This window comes from Meleagris gallopavo (genome assembly GCF_000146605.3).
Source record: "Meleagris gallopavo isolate NT-WF06-2002-E0010 breed Aviagen turkey brand Nicholas breeding stock chromosome 2 unlocalized genomic scaffold, Turkey_5.1 Chr2_random_7180001948633, whole genome shotgun sequence".
NCBI classification, from domain to species: Eukaryota; Metazoa; Chordata; class Aves; order Galliformes; family Phasianidae; genus Meleagris; species Meleagris gallopavo.
The window spans coordinates 1-12580 of record NW_011094051.1 but is presented as its reverse complement, the minus strand read 5'-3'; the positions used below and the strand labels follow the sequence as shown (position 1 = coordinate 12580).

General features: G+C 39.5%; 1 protein-coding gene across 1 annotated transcript; it reads right to left on the bottom strand.

The window, feature by feature from the left end:
* LOC104915423 (ribosomal protein S6 kinase delta-1-like) lies at nucleotides 1-8441 on the bottom strand. The gene is made up of 3 exons (XM_010726313.3): nucleotides 6868-8441; nucleotides 6507-6596; nucleotides 1-1950 (listed from the first exon to the last, which is right to left on the bottom strand). Exons 1-3 carry the CDS (start codon nucleotides 8270-8272, stop codon nucleotides 1886-1888), a joined length of 1560 nt encoding a protein of 519 aa, XP_010724615.2. The 5' UTR covers nucleotides 8273-8441; the 3' UTR covers nucleotides 1-1885.
* Nucleotides 8442-12580: the final 4139 nt, after the last annotated feature.

Sequence of the window (12580 nt, the reverse complement as noted above, 5' to 3'; positions counted from 1 at the left end):
TTTTGTCCTCTTAGCAACCCAAGATGGAATTAAAACTTCCTTTAAAATAATCAGGTGGCCATAGAGACAAAGAAACCTTTTACAGCTCCATTAACAAAAGAAAGCAAACACTGTTTAACCCTTCAGCCATCTCCATTTATTTTCGAAAGGCATCTTCTGTACTACCTTCAAGTTTCAGCTCCATTATTAAAACATAACAGCAACAGAAAACAATTGCAGGTAAACCTCAGTTTCTTCCAGAGTTGTTAGATGCCTTTTATGTCAGCCAGATTAAAAGGCTAGATTCTTATAAATCAACAGAATCAACAGCCTCAGTACATCTCACTGCTTACTAGCTAGAGAGTCTGCAAAAGCCAAAGGAAAAGATATTTCAGCTACAACACACAGGGTACTTGCAGCACGCCTCGGTGCCCAGCCACATCGTGTCGTTTTCAGAAAATACCTGCTGCCCTCTCCAAACCTTTGCTTTCAACTACTTTCTCCAGGCTTATGACAGCTTGCTATTTTGGGAGCAGTCAGCTGTTATTGTTCTCTTTGGGACACTCCGGTGTCTTTGGAGAGCTGCACACCCCCAAAGGGTTGCACAGTCGTTTCTCCCAGCTTCACAATCATCATTGCTTTTTCTGCAGCTTCAGACTTTTCCTCCTTATTCACAACGGCCATACAGTCGTCACGTTAATGTTCAGTCCCATTTCCTATTGTCAGAGCTTTTAAAATCAAGATAGCCTGTCCTTTTACACTTGCTGCTCTAAATCCATTCATCTGCCCCGTTCCCCGACCCTTTTTTTCTTTAGGATCATCCTGAAACATTAACGTCACACAAAAAGCTACAACAGAGTCAGAGATAACATCGAGGAAGTCCAGTCTCGCACTAACCGTGAGACCAACCCACCCCTCGACACCTCTCGGGGTCAATGGCACTTTAATCCACCACCGCTATTTTGCTTCTTAAACACTGTACTCCAAATTAAACCACTATAATAGAGAACAGCAGAATTTAATGAGTGCTTGCAGATTCCTACTGCAAAACACATACGCATAACGTGCAGGTTTTCCAACATCAGATATCTATTTGGTAAATAGAGGCAGACCATTTTTTGCTTTCTTCAGTAAATAAAAATTATAGCATTCACTCTGATAATAGCACGCTAGCAATTTTTATTTTAATGCCATATGTTTTAGGTTATCAGCTGCACTTCGCATCTGTATTTTCAATTGTCTACAAATAGACTGTTTGGGAGTATGAAAATCAGGTTGCACACTGAAACGTATTGGTCTGCTTGGGGCAAAATCATTTACCTGCGAAGCCTTCTTTTTTTAGCTAGGTTTCCCATTGTGTACAATTAGTACCAGTTTCGATCTAACCAAATATATCAGATTTCTGTGCAGGCTTCTGCAAAGGCTAGTTTGTGTAAATAAGGCTTGATTATAGCACACAGCTTGTGAAAGCATCTGACTAACATGATGCATTACTGATGGCCAGTTTTCTACTTACATTTTCACTGACTCTAAGCTCACTTTTTCTATTTGCATTTTCAATGAATCTAAGCTCACTTTGACTTTACAAATCTCCAGTTTTTAGTAAAAACAATCCAGAGAAAATTAATGGTTTGGATAAGAAAGAAAAAGGACTCCAAAGAAAACACAGCTCTGAAATCTCATCCTCTAATAACTCTACAGGGATAAGACAGAACTCGCCTCACTGCTGGAAAGAGAACTTAGTGCAAATAAAACACCTCGTTCACAAATTGCATCCACGTGTTAGGTTAGACCAGCAAGCCACTGTAACATCCTGCTTTACAGGTTAGATTGAAAAAGTACCTAAAAGATTCCTCTTCATGAGTAAATCCTCAACACAATCTGTTTCAGCTGCAAACAGGCTCGACTAGTCTGTGGCTCTAGGCAATTCTGTCTTTCTCACAGGTATCAAGCATACTAAGAAGGGGCTCTCTAGGAAAAAAAAAAAGTTACCAATTTTATTTTAAAACTCACAACTATCAAAAATGGAATATAATTACTACTCTTTTTAAAAGGTAACAACACTTTATATTTAAGATCACAAAGATGACAAAACCAATACTTAAGTAACAGAAGGTAATCATTTGCATTTCAAAATTCATCTATCTTGCTTTTCCCTCAATTAGACCAAAACATGTTGATTCACAGGTTTGTGTGCGCGTTTGTTTCTTTTTTAAACTTATTTACAGTGCAGAATAATGGCCCCCCTGCTAGGCTGGCATTTGCTCAAGTTTCTGTCCCTGTAAATTGAATCTGTTACTGGAATTTTCCCCCTTCAGAATACCTAGGCGCATTAACCAAGAGATAAAGAGATACACGCTGCTGATACTATCAGCCACCGAGTAGGTGGATAATGTGAGGGATTTTCTGTTAGTTTTTGTGGGGTTTTTTTGTTGTTTTTTTTTTTGAACAAATACGTGATAAGAGTTCTCAGGGGGCACAGAGAGCAAAGGGCTGTTTAAACAGAAGTGAATCATTCTCATCTGATCTGCTAATAACTTTGTATTCAGACATCAGCACACTTTAAAACATCCAGAAAACAAAATTACTTAAAAGAAGAGGAAGGGGAAAAAAAAAAAAGAAAAAAAAAAGCCGACCAAAAAAAGCCAGGTGGATCTCACATCTGTCACCTTAACCACGAGTGCAGCAGAACAGCTCACTTATGAGTACTTAATTTCTTCTTTAAAAGCAAATACGTTATTTTTGGCCAACTCCCCCTCAGATTTACTTGAAGCGGAGCTGAGTTTACAGGGATGATTTATAAACCATCATTTCCCTCGTGGGTTAGAGAAACAACATCTGACTTATCACAGGTGAACAGCAAAGCTTTAGTTTGGCCATCCATCAAAGCAGGGCGCGGGCGCTACTTCCAGGCATCTGCAGACAGCCCCGTTGTCCCGGAGCGGCTCCGGCACCGGCTCTTAGACTGAGTACAACTACGCAGCAGCGAGACTTCTGCCGTCGCACCGCGACCGAACAGCAGCGCAACACAGCAGCACGGCTCTGAGCTGAGCTCTAAGCACAACTCCGAGGCGCGAGTCGCCTCAACGAAACCTCGCCTTCGGCCTGCAGCGCCGTCCTCCAATGGCACAATGCCACCTGCCGCCCCCGGAGGAGAAGTGCAACTTCTCGCAAGACAGCCGGCCCCGCTTTTAATTTATGCACGATGAAAACTGACAATTGCTCTTGCAAACAAAATTAAGTACGCGGGCAGCAGGAAATGGAGTGCGGCTATTTAAACTATTTCTTCTCCCATCCTTCTGACACTTCTACGCTTACAATGTTTGCGTTTGTTCTGTTAATTTACACCTACGTCGCATAATCTCTTTTATACACACGCCGTTAACAATTCTCTGCTTTTCATAGGATAACAAGAGCTGAGCGAGCCCCGGCTACTCGCCGCAGAAAGGCTCTGGCCGCTGCCTCTGAACCCAGAGCCCTTCCTTGGCTTTAACAGAGCCCCATCCTCGAGGACCGAAAACCTCCACCACCACCTCCAGACCCATGCAGGGGCACTTCTTCCCCCCTGAAGTCTGAAGAGCTTCAGCATCAATACATTCTCATCCTTACTCCCTCCAGAAATTAGATTCTGACATAGAAGTTGTAGGATTTAGGTTCCACGTTTTCCTTCAACCAATAAAGCAACTTAAAACCTAAATATGCCCTCAGGAACTTTGCAGCTCAGTACTATTTACCTATCGTGTAAAAGAGTAACACCTGAAACCTTAGCAATTACAAAGAAAATGATTTCAGATACACTTCTGTGCCTTTCATATAACTCTGCGACACAACTTCCTACCTTTTTTAAATTGAAAATACCATGTAATCTATTTAACTTCCATGTTTTTTGTGTTTTTTTTTTTCCCTTGCCTGTGAAATCTGTTTCTCAACGATTATTGCAGAAAAACAACAGCATCTCAAGAAGGGTCATCATCTGTACTCAGTGTGTAACACCAGACCCTATAGGACAGTGTTTTAACAAAGAGGTTTTCCCTTTCTTGCCTGCTTTTAATGAGACCGTTTAAACAACAAAACGTTAAAAGTCTGTTAAATACAGGCTTTCCACACCCAAATCCTATTCCATCCTGAATTCAGATGAAAACAGACACCAAACTAAACACACAAAGGTAAAATTTTACAAGCTGAGTTTCACTCGGTTAGAAGTGAAATGAGATGTCAGGTACCCGAGGCACAGCACCACAGCCCACTGAGCTGCTGGACGCACCAAAACGAGGTAGAGATTCACTTGGAGTCATTTCATTATTCACTGTGTTGCAATGATGATAAAAATCATAGGGCCTGGCCAAGTTTTGTGAAGATCACTTGTTCATCTCTTCCTTCAGCAGGAAAAGCAAGCTATGAGAAACATTTACAAACAATTTGAAAGAGCAACTGAAGAAGAATAATATAAAATCCGACTTTCTCAATTTACCTAAGCACTCTGAACTGAGGCACAACTGACTTCAAAACGGTTAACCTAAGAAGCAGCTTGAGGGGCAATGCTGCCATGATCAGGAGGAGACACGGGCTCCAGGTCATAGGATGTTTCTTAAAAGGAAAAATGACCATCCACATAAGGCCTATTTTCCTGTAACATAGCAGTGGTGCTGAAGAAAGGGGAGCTTTTTTAATAACAGTTGGATGTTTTGCAGCAGCCATAAGAAAGCTACTTGCACCTCAGCTGCACACATTATCTAAGGTGCACATACTAAACCTTAACTCAGAATAGAAGGCGTACGCTTCAACAGGTAACAGTAAGATCAAATATGAAAGGCTCATACAGCAATATCAATCCTGCCATCCTGCATCTATCAAACACTCGCACTTGCAGATCTTTGTCTTGCAGCTCATCAGTTACAGACAAGAACAAACCTAACAAAAAGCCCAGGTGGATACCACACCTGTGCTGGGACGTGGAAATAACGATGGCACAGAAAACTTTATTCCTGTATTTGGAGACTTCTAAATATTATTTTGCCTACTTCCTAAACAATTAATTACAACAGCAGTTGGCTGGTTGAAGATCAGGGGGCAAAAAAAAAGCACCTCTCTTTGGATCCTCATTAAAATACAGAAAAATTAGGCTTTGACTTTTACAGCTTATTAATGGTGACAAGGTGGGAAAAGGCTGTGCTTCCACCTTTAAGGCAGCTCAACTGGGGAGAGTTTTGTACAGGCCCGGGTTATGGAGGTGGGAAAACACCTCTTTCTAATGCAACAGAGTGCATACTTGCAAGCAGGACATGTTTCTGTTCCATAATCACAGGAATTGCTGGGGTTCTCAAATCAAGGGTTCCTCAGTTTCACTGCTCTTGAACTAAAGTGGGATGAGGGCAGAACAATAGTGCTGACTTTGCTTTCATTAAAAAGAGCATTTGTTTTCTGTTTTTCTGTAATATCTGCCACTTCCCTTTTGACTTGTACCTGGAGAGCAAAGATTTTATTTACTGTTAATCTCAAGAGCTGGAATTCATTTTTGTTTTCCCATACAATCACCTGTATTCACAAAGAGCAGTTTCTTTACTGTATTTCAGCTGGGGGGAACCAAGTCACAGAACAAACACTTGCCAAACTAAGTTCACAACTTTTGCCTTGTGTCGTTCACTCAGCTTCAGCTAAGTTTTTTCAAGCCCATTTGCAGACTCAGCTTGAGGACTATCTGCACAAGTTGCAAAGCCTAGCCAGGCCATGCATTCAGTAGAAAGCATACATTGGCATTTCAAATTCAGAACCGAAAAGATGAACTGAAAATCTGAATAGCATCACTGTAATTATTTCAACTCTAAAAGTCGTTTCTTTAAGCTACCTATAAAATGTTTAAAATGCAAAGTTATAAGTAAAGTATCTGATTATAACTGTCGCTACCATTAGACAACTATAATAGCAGAAAATAAATTGGAAAGAGTAAAAGAGGGAGGGATCAGTTTCAAGTGCCATCCTTGCTATAAAAACCCAAGAGATATTGATTTTATCACCCTCATGATTGATGAAAGCAGTTCTAAGAAAAGAGCTCTCTAAACTATTTCAAAGCCCACTGTAGCTCATCAAAAATGTCAGAGGCATCTCTGAGCCTATTAGGGTTGTGTATTTCAAACTGCGATATGTTTTTTTCTACGTTCTTTGCATGTATAAATTTTTGTGCTTTTGTGCTCATGGTGTCATCTTTTCACTCTGCCCTTTCCCCGTTTGCTCATTCCAGTTATCAGGATGTACTCACACATAACAAACCACTGAAAGAACACACAACATTTTTAAAATTTCCTTAAACAAGACATTCAATGCAATTACACTTTATGGAAATGCTCTAACAACAACACAGTTCAACAATAAAGCAATAGTTACAAACTCTCTTGCTTTTTAAGATATTCAGGAAAACAAAATTCTATTGATACTGCATGTTCTTGAGCTCTGTGTTACAAAGGCTCCGTGAGAAAATGAAAGCTGCTTATCTACTTTCCAAGTGAAACATTGTAGGTGATTGTTCTAACCTGGGGCACAGTACATTCTCTCTATGGCATCGTTGTCACAGGAATCTTCAACCTCCCTCCACCTGCTAAAATACGTTAGCTGAATGTGTCCTAAAAACAAAACGACAGGAGAAATCAAAACATTTTTCCCTTCCATTTTCTGCAGAAGTGAACTGTAATTACTCCTTTTGTAGCTAAAAACAGTATCATTAAGAATAATGGCATCATTAAGTACTAGAAGCTATTACTGGGGGTGAATTTGCTGCACTGATAATGAAGCTCTAGACAGGAAATGAAGATACTAATTACAAGATAAAACGCCTACTCAGTTAATTGGAAGCAACAGCGAATAAAAAGAAATGCATTTGCAAAAGTTCCTGACCTCTATCATTCAATAAGATGTTGTTTGGGTTCAAATCGCGGCACACAATTCCTTCTCTATGTAAAGCATCAAGGGCTACAACCATTTCAGCTGCCCATCTTTGAATGCAGTCCTCTGGGATATAAAACCTGGAGGTTATCGCTAATCTTTCATCAAGGTCCTGAAAAATTTGGTGTATATCCTTCTCCCCTGCTACTGCTACTTTGTCTTCCCTCTTTGGTGCTGTCTGTTCACTTTCAGCAGCTGGTAACAAAGACAGGTTTGTTTCCTCTTTCCCAAAGTCTTCAGTTTGATCAGAAAACAGCAACACTGCTTCGTTTCTTATCGTGTCTCTGTCCAAGCTAACATCTTGAGTACCTGAGAGCAGGTTGGAAACAAACACACTTTCTTCTTTGCTTGTCATGTTTACGGAACAGGCTGCAGGCCCTTGAAACAGAGCCCCGTCTTCTGAACTACCTACCTCTGGTTCAGAAGTAAAGAGGGTCCCGAGAGCTCCCTGAGTGACACCGCTTTGTCCATTTACTTCCCTGGGGGAAGGATCACCCAGTTCTGGTGTCACATGATTTGGCTCTTGATTAAATGCTTTGCATTGCTCTGCAGAGCTATTCAATTGTAAGACATCGGGTGTTTCTAATAATTTTACTTCTAAAACATCCATATCAGTTTTTGTAAATTTGGCAGGCCTTGACACTGCTGCCTCCTCAGTCGCATCAGACATACTAGGTAAGTTTATCAGGAGATCAGGCCTTCCTTCATCAACACTACTCACATCATCGAATGCAGCATCCTTAAACGAGATAACTGGCACGGAGTCGTTTGAACCCCTGCTTACAGTGTCCTGAGCTCTCATACCCATTTTGTTCTCCAGGGCATCCAAGCTTCTGTCATGACCTGGCATAGAGAACAGTGGCTTCAAAGGTTCTGATTTCAGGTTATACAATTTTTCTCCCAAATCCAGTCCCAGAAGTTCACTAGCACTATCTTTGCTGTCAATTCTGAAGAGTTCCATGGGGCTTTTCTTTGATTTGGTTAGCGAGTCCAATATCCTAGTAGGACTGGCTATTTCTGATTCAGCATCATCAATGAAAAGCTTTAGCTCCTGAGATGGAACGTGAGAGCTGAAACTATCACTGCTAACAACAGTGCATTTCTCTAAAGAACTTTTCTCTTTAATATTCAGACTTTGACTCTCCACTTTAACCATAGGTTCCTCATTGAGAGAGCCAGAATCAATTTTTTCTTGCCCGTATTCATTACATAACGTTAAATAACTCGTGGTGCACTCTTCTTCTGAGCTGGATGCTGAGTCCATCCATTTTGAACTCTCTTGTCCATCTTCCTGGTTGCTGCTGTCGTCCTGAGAGCTTGGCGTCAGGCTGCTCCTCAGAGGGACCACCTTCAGCATGTTCTCCCCATAGCTTTCTCTGGAATCCGTGCTGCTACTGATGTCTTTAGGGCTGGGCGTCGGCCGCTCCAGGAGAATTTTAGTTGAACTGAATGTTTTGGTTTCGGGAATTTCAAAGCTCTGTTCAGGGCTTGTGTTTAAGAATTTACTGACATATGACCACAGTTTTCCTCCTGCAAGAAAAGAAGAGATAGAAGTCTCTTAAAATCACTCAGAACAGAATCAGTTTAATGGCGATATAGGAAAATGTCAATATTGACAGAACACACTATCTCCTTAAGCCCATAAAGCAAGTTGGATCTACTTCCTCAGGAGGAAGTAATTACAGGGACCACAACTTGCTTTCAAGCGGATTTGTATTAATACATAAATATTTAAATAGCTGCATCTGAGATTAAGCTTTTTTTAAAAAAAATAAAAAAATAAAACCTTCAGTAAAGTCTCATTTCAGAGTCTGTCTCAAGTTGCATGGTGGTGACTGCTCTCTCCATCTGCTGTCTCAAAAGAAAGCAAAAACTAGGAAAGATCAAATGGTTTAGGGGTACCCGTTACCAGTTCTGCCTGTTCTGAATCACAGCTTCAAGCTCATAAGCAACATCAGGGAAGACAAGACTGAAAACCACTGATTAGTGAGTTCAGTGAGGGGAAGGGAAATACCTCATATTAGTAGGGTATTTTAAGGATACGTTTCTCTTCAAATAAATTGATTTTTTTTAGTTAAATACAGATGAATTTCTCACTTTAATGTCAGGCCTTAAGAAAATTCTTTATGCCTTGCTGCACTAAGCAAACACTTTCAATATTTTAAACTGGGAAACCAGTTTCTTCATATCAAAAACTCTAAAAAAAAAGATGCAGCTCCAAAAGTAATCATGAAATTTAAAAAAATACACCCTAAAACTCATTTTCTAAATACCACGCATTTATAAGAAAGATTACAGCTTACAAAACAGAAGCTGAAAAAAAATGAATCAAGCAGTTACTGCTGCATCTCTTGCATGTGGCAAAGAATTTGTCTTTGAAAAGCTAGAGAGCCACCTTTACTAACTTACGGAAAAATGCAAAGACAAGACATTTCAGTTTAAAAATTTTATAAAAATTCTAGAAACAGTTCAAACAATCTTTGTAGAAGAAAAGAATAAATATTCAGCCCGCTGGGCACCTGCAAAGTTTTTGGTGTGGTTTTTTTCTTTTTTACTTCTTTGGGTAAAACAGAGATTTATATTATGTTTTTCCAAAATAGAGTCTTTAATAGTTATTTTTAAGCACTCTCCTTATCAGGCAAAATTCCTTTAAAAAGGACAATGAAAGAAGAAAGTATTTTTCAATGCCTAGGAACAGGTTTTATATATTTCCAGGTATTTCAAAACTAAGTTATCAAAGGCAGAAAACCCTTGATACTTTAAAAATGAATTTGAATAATATAATGTGGAGTTTTCTTGCTCTTCATCCCCCTGGCTAAGACAAGACTTCTTTTTAAGGGAAAAAAGATATCTCAGTGGTTGTGGTAAAACTAAATATATTAAAAATATTAAGAGGGAATTCTAATAGCTTGAATCTAGTTGTAAATATGACAATTTAAATTTATTAGTCCACAGTTTCTGCCTGCAAGCTACAAATTGATGTAGTGGGTCAAAATGACTCTTGCCACTTTCTAAGGCAAGAAAGTATGTCAGGAACAGGAACAAATGGAAGTGATGCTCATAAACAAGGGAACAAGAACTGCTGTATTCGCCACTGTATTAAATAAGCATCTCAGATATTCATTCAAAGATGTAGAATCACTGAATGACTCTTGAGTTGGAAGGGACCAACAAGGATCAGTGAATCCAACTCCGGGCTCTACACAGACCACCGAATATTCAAATCCCATGCCTTGGAAGTGTTATCCCAATACTCTTCAAACTCCTGCAGCTTCATACATTCCCTCGGGCCCTGTCGCTGTCACAGAAAGCAGAGCTCAGCGCTGCCCTCCACTCCCTGTGAGGAGTTGCAGCCGCCATAAGGCCTCCCCTCAGCTCCTCTGCCATGGGCTGAGCAAACCCAGGGACCTCAGCCACTCCTCCTCATACTCTTTGTCCTACAGACCTTTCACCATCTTCATAGATCTAATAGTTTTACGCACTTCTTATACTGTGGTGCCCAAATCTGCATACAGTGCTCAAAGTGAGGCCATATCACGTATTCAAATACCTACATGTCATGCCACAACAGCCAGACAAGGTTCAATGTTGTCTCACAGCACAGCCAGAGAATCACCTCCTGCCAGTGTCACCAAGCAAGCTGCCTCCTGGCAATGTACTCCCAGCCTGCTTGGGTACAAGCAAAGTAGCTGCATGCATGGGAAAGAGCCAAGCATCCCAGTCCTGCCAGCAGCACCACGCAATCAGGACACTTTGTCCCTGTGAGAGGGTGGAGTCCACGTGCATCCTTAAGATGAAGCCACTTGCCTCAAATATGACAGCACTGCCGTGCCTTCTGAACACTGCAGTCTCCCTGAGCCTTATGAATTGCTATTCTTAAAGCCTTTTGGTGAAAAAGAAAGGAGAAAACATTTTTATTTTGCCTGAAAGATTTTCTCCTCTTTTTCACACTTCCAACCAAGACAAAAGCAACAGCACAAAAGTTTAATTATACTAGAAGATTCTGATGGAGCAATATTTTTACAACAATTTTTTTTTTTAATTATTTCAATTAGATTATTTTAAGTAGATAGTCCTCACAAAATGATTTTTCCCAATGTATTAATTAGGCAAGGAATTACTAAGGGTCTTTTCATACTGAACAATAAAATCTCATTTGAAACCACCTTCCTGCATTTAATAAAGCATATTATAGCTCCCCATCTCACCCGCATTATATTTATTAATACAAGCAAATACGATTTCCATCTTCATATTACTACTATTTATTACCCCAGTACTTTTTGTAAGAAAGCACAAATCTCAGCTTTCAAAAGGTGCTCAAATAACATAACCAACAAAGACTCACTTTGCATTTTTGCAGTATTGCACAGTGCCTGGTGCAACGGCATCTTAGCTTCCAGGAATGGCTTTAAATACAAATACTGTCATGATCAGTCCTTTCTCTGTAGTATAAAAATTGCTTTTTAATAGAGGCCTGGGTTGAGCTTAGACCCAGGGATTCAGAAAGCTCAATACATTGTTGCTGTGATCTATCGTCACATTCTTTCCTGCATCATTACTGGATACCAGGTATGCTTTTGCATGTCACATCTGAAGGTCTCTCACCAAACTAAACCCTTCATACCCTATGCTAAGATAGAAAGGAGCTGGACTGTCTGGCAGCATGAAAAGTGAAAGAATTCTCCCCAGCACTACCTCATTTTTCAAGCGTATGCCAAGCTCTTGGTGCAGTTCTTGTCTTCTGCTCCCTTCACCTCACTTAATGCAAGACTTCATTCAGTCTCCACTACATCTTGGCCTCTGCTCAAGGTCTTAGTACAGCTTAGGAAAGGAATCAACTCAAGAAGGACTAAGGAAGGAAAACAGATATGTTGAGATCAGCCCTTCAAAATCTAACAGAAAGCTCAATGGAAGAGTCAAGAAGTTCAAACTTTTTTAAAAAAATGTTTGATTTCGAATGCTTTTAGCAAGAATAGGGTTTGCACAAGACAAAAAAATAATCTATCGTTACAGCTTTCAGAAATTCACAACTGTCTACCTGTGAAAAGAGAACTACAACGACTCATTTTCCATTACTAAACATGTTATTATCTTACCTTCTTAAGAAAGAAATTGCTTATTAATAATCACTTGGACTGAGAAATCATAGTGAAAATAACTACCTCCTCCAACTCCAATTTGTAGTTAAATGCAAGTAAATATTTTAAAAAATATTGTGTCCAAATATGTTTACACACAAATATTTCAAGACTGGCCTCCTGGTCAAATGGAACTATGTAAATAAATGCTATTCAATAATTGTGTTCTATATGAAAAACAATTTTATTCCTTTTTGAAAATGTCCAATCCAGGGTCAAACAAGAGTGATATTTGTATCTGGGTATATAATTATGCCTTTATGAATGACATACTAATAATCTTTCCCCCTCTCCCCATGTGTTGTGTAAGATCAAGAAAACCCATTAGCAAGCCATGCTAATATAGTATCAGGAATCTATAAAAACTAAAATTACAGAAATCAATCCAAACAAGTAAGCTTTGGTCACTGTCAAATAGTCTAATATACTAAATAACTATAAAAGCTATGATTTTAAGCTAAAGTTCATTAGTATTTAATACAATTTCATAAGTACAGTATTAACATCATTAAGATATATATATA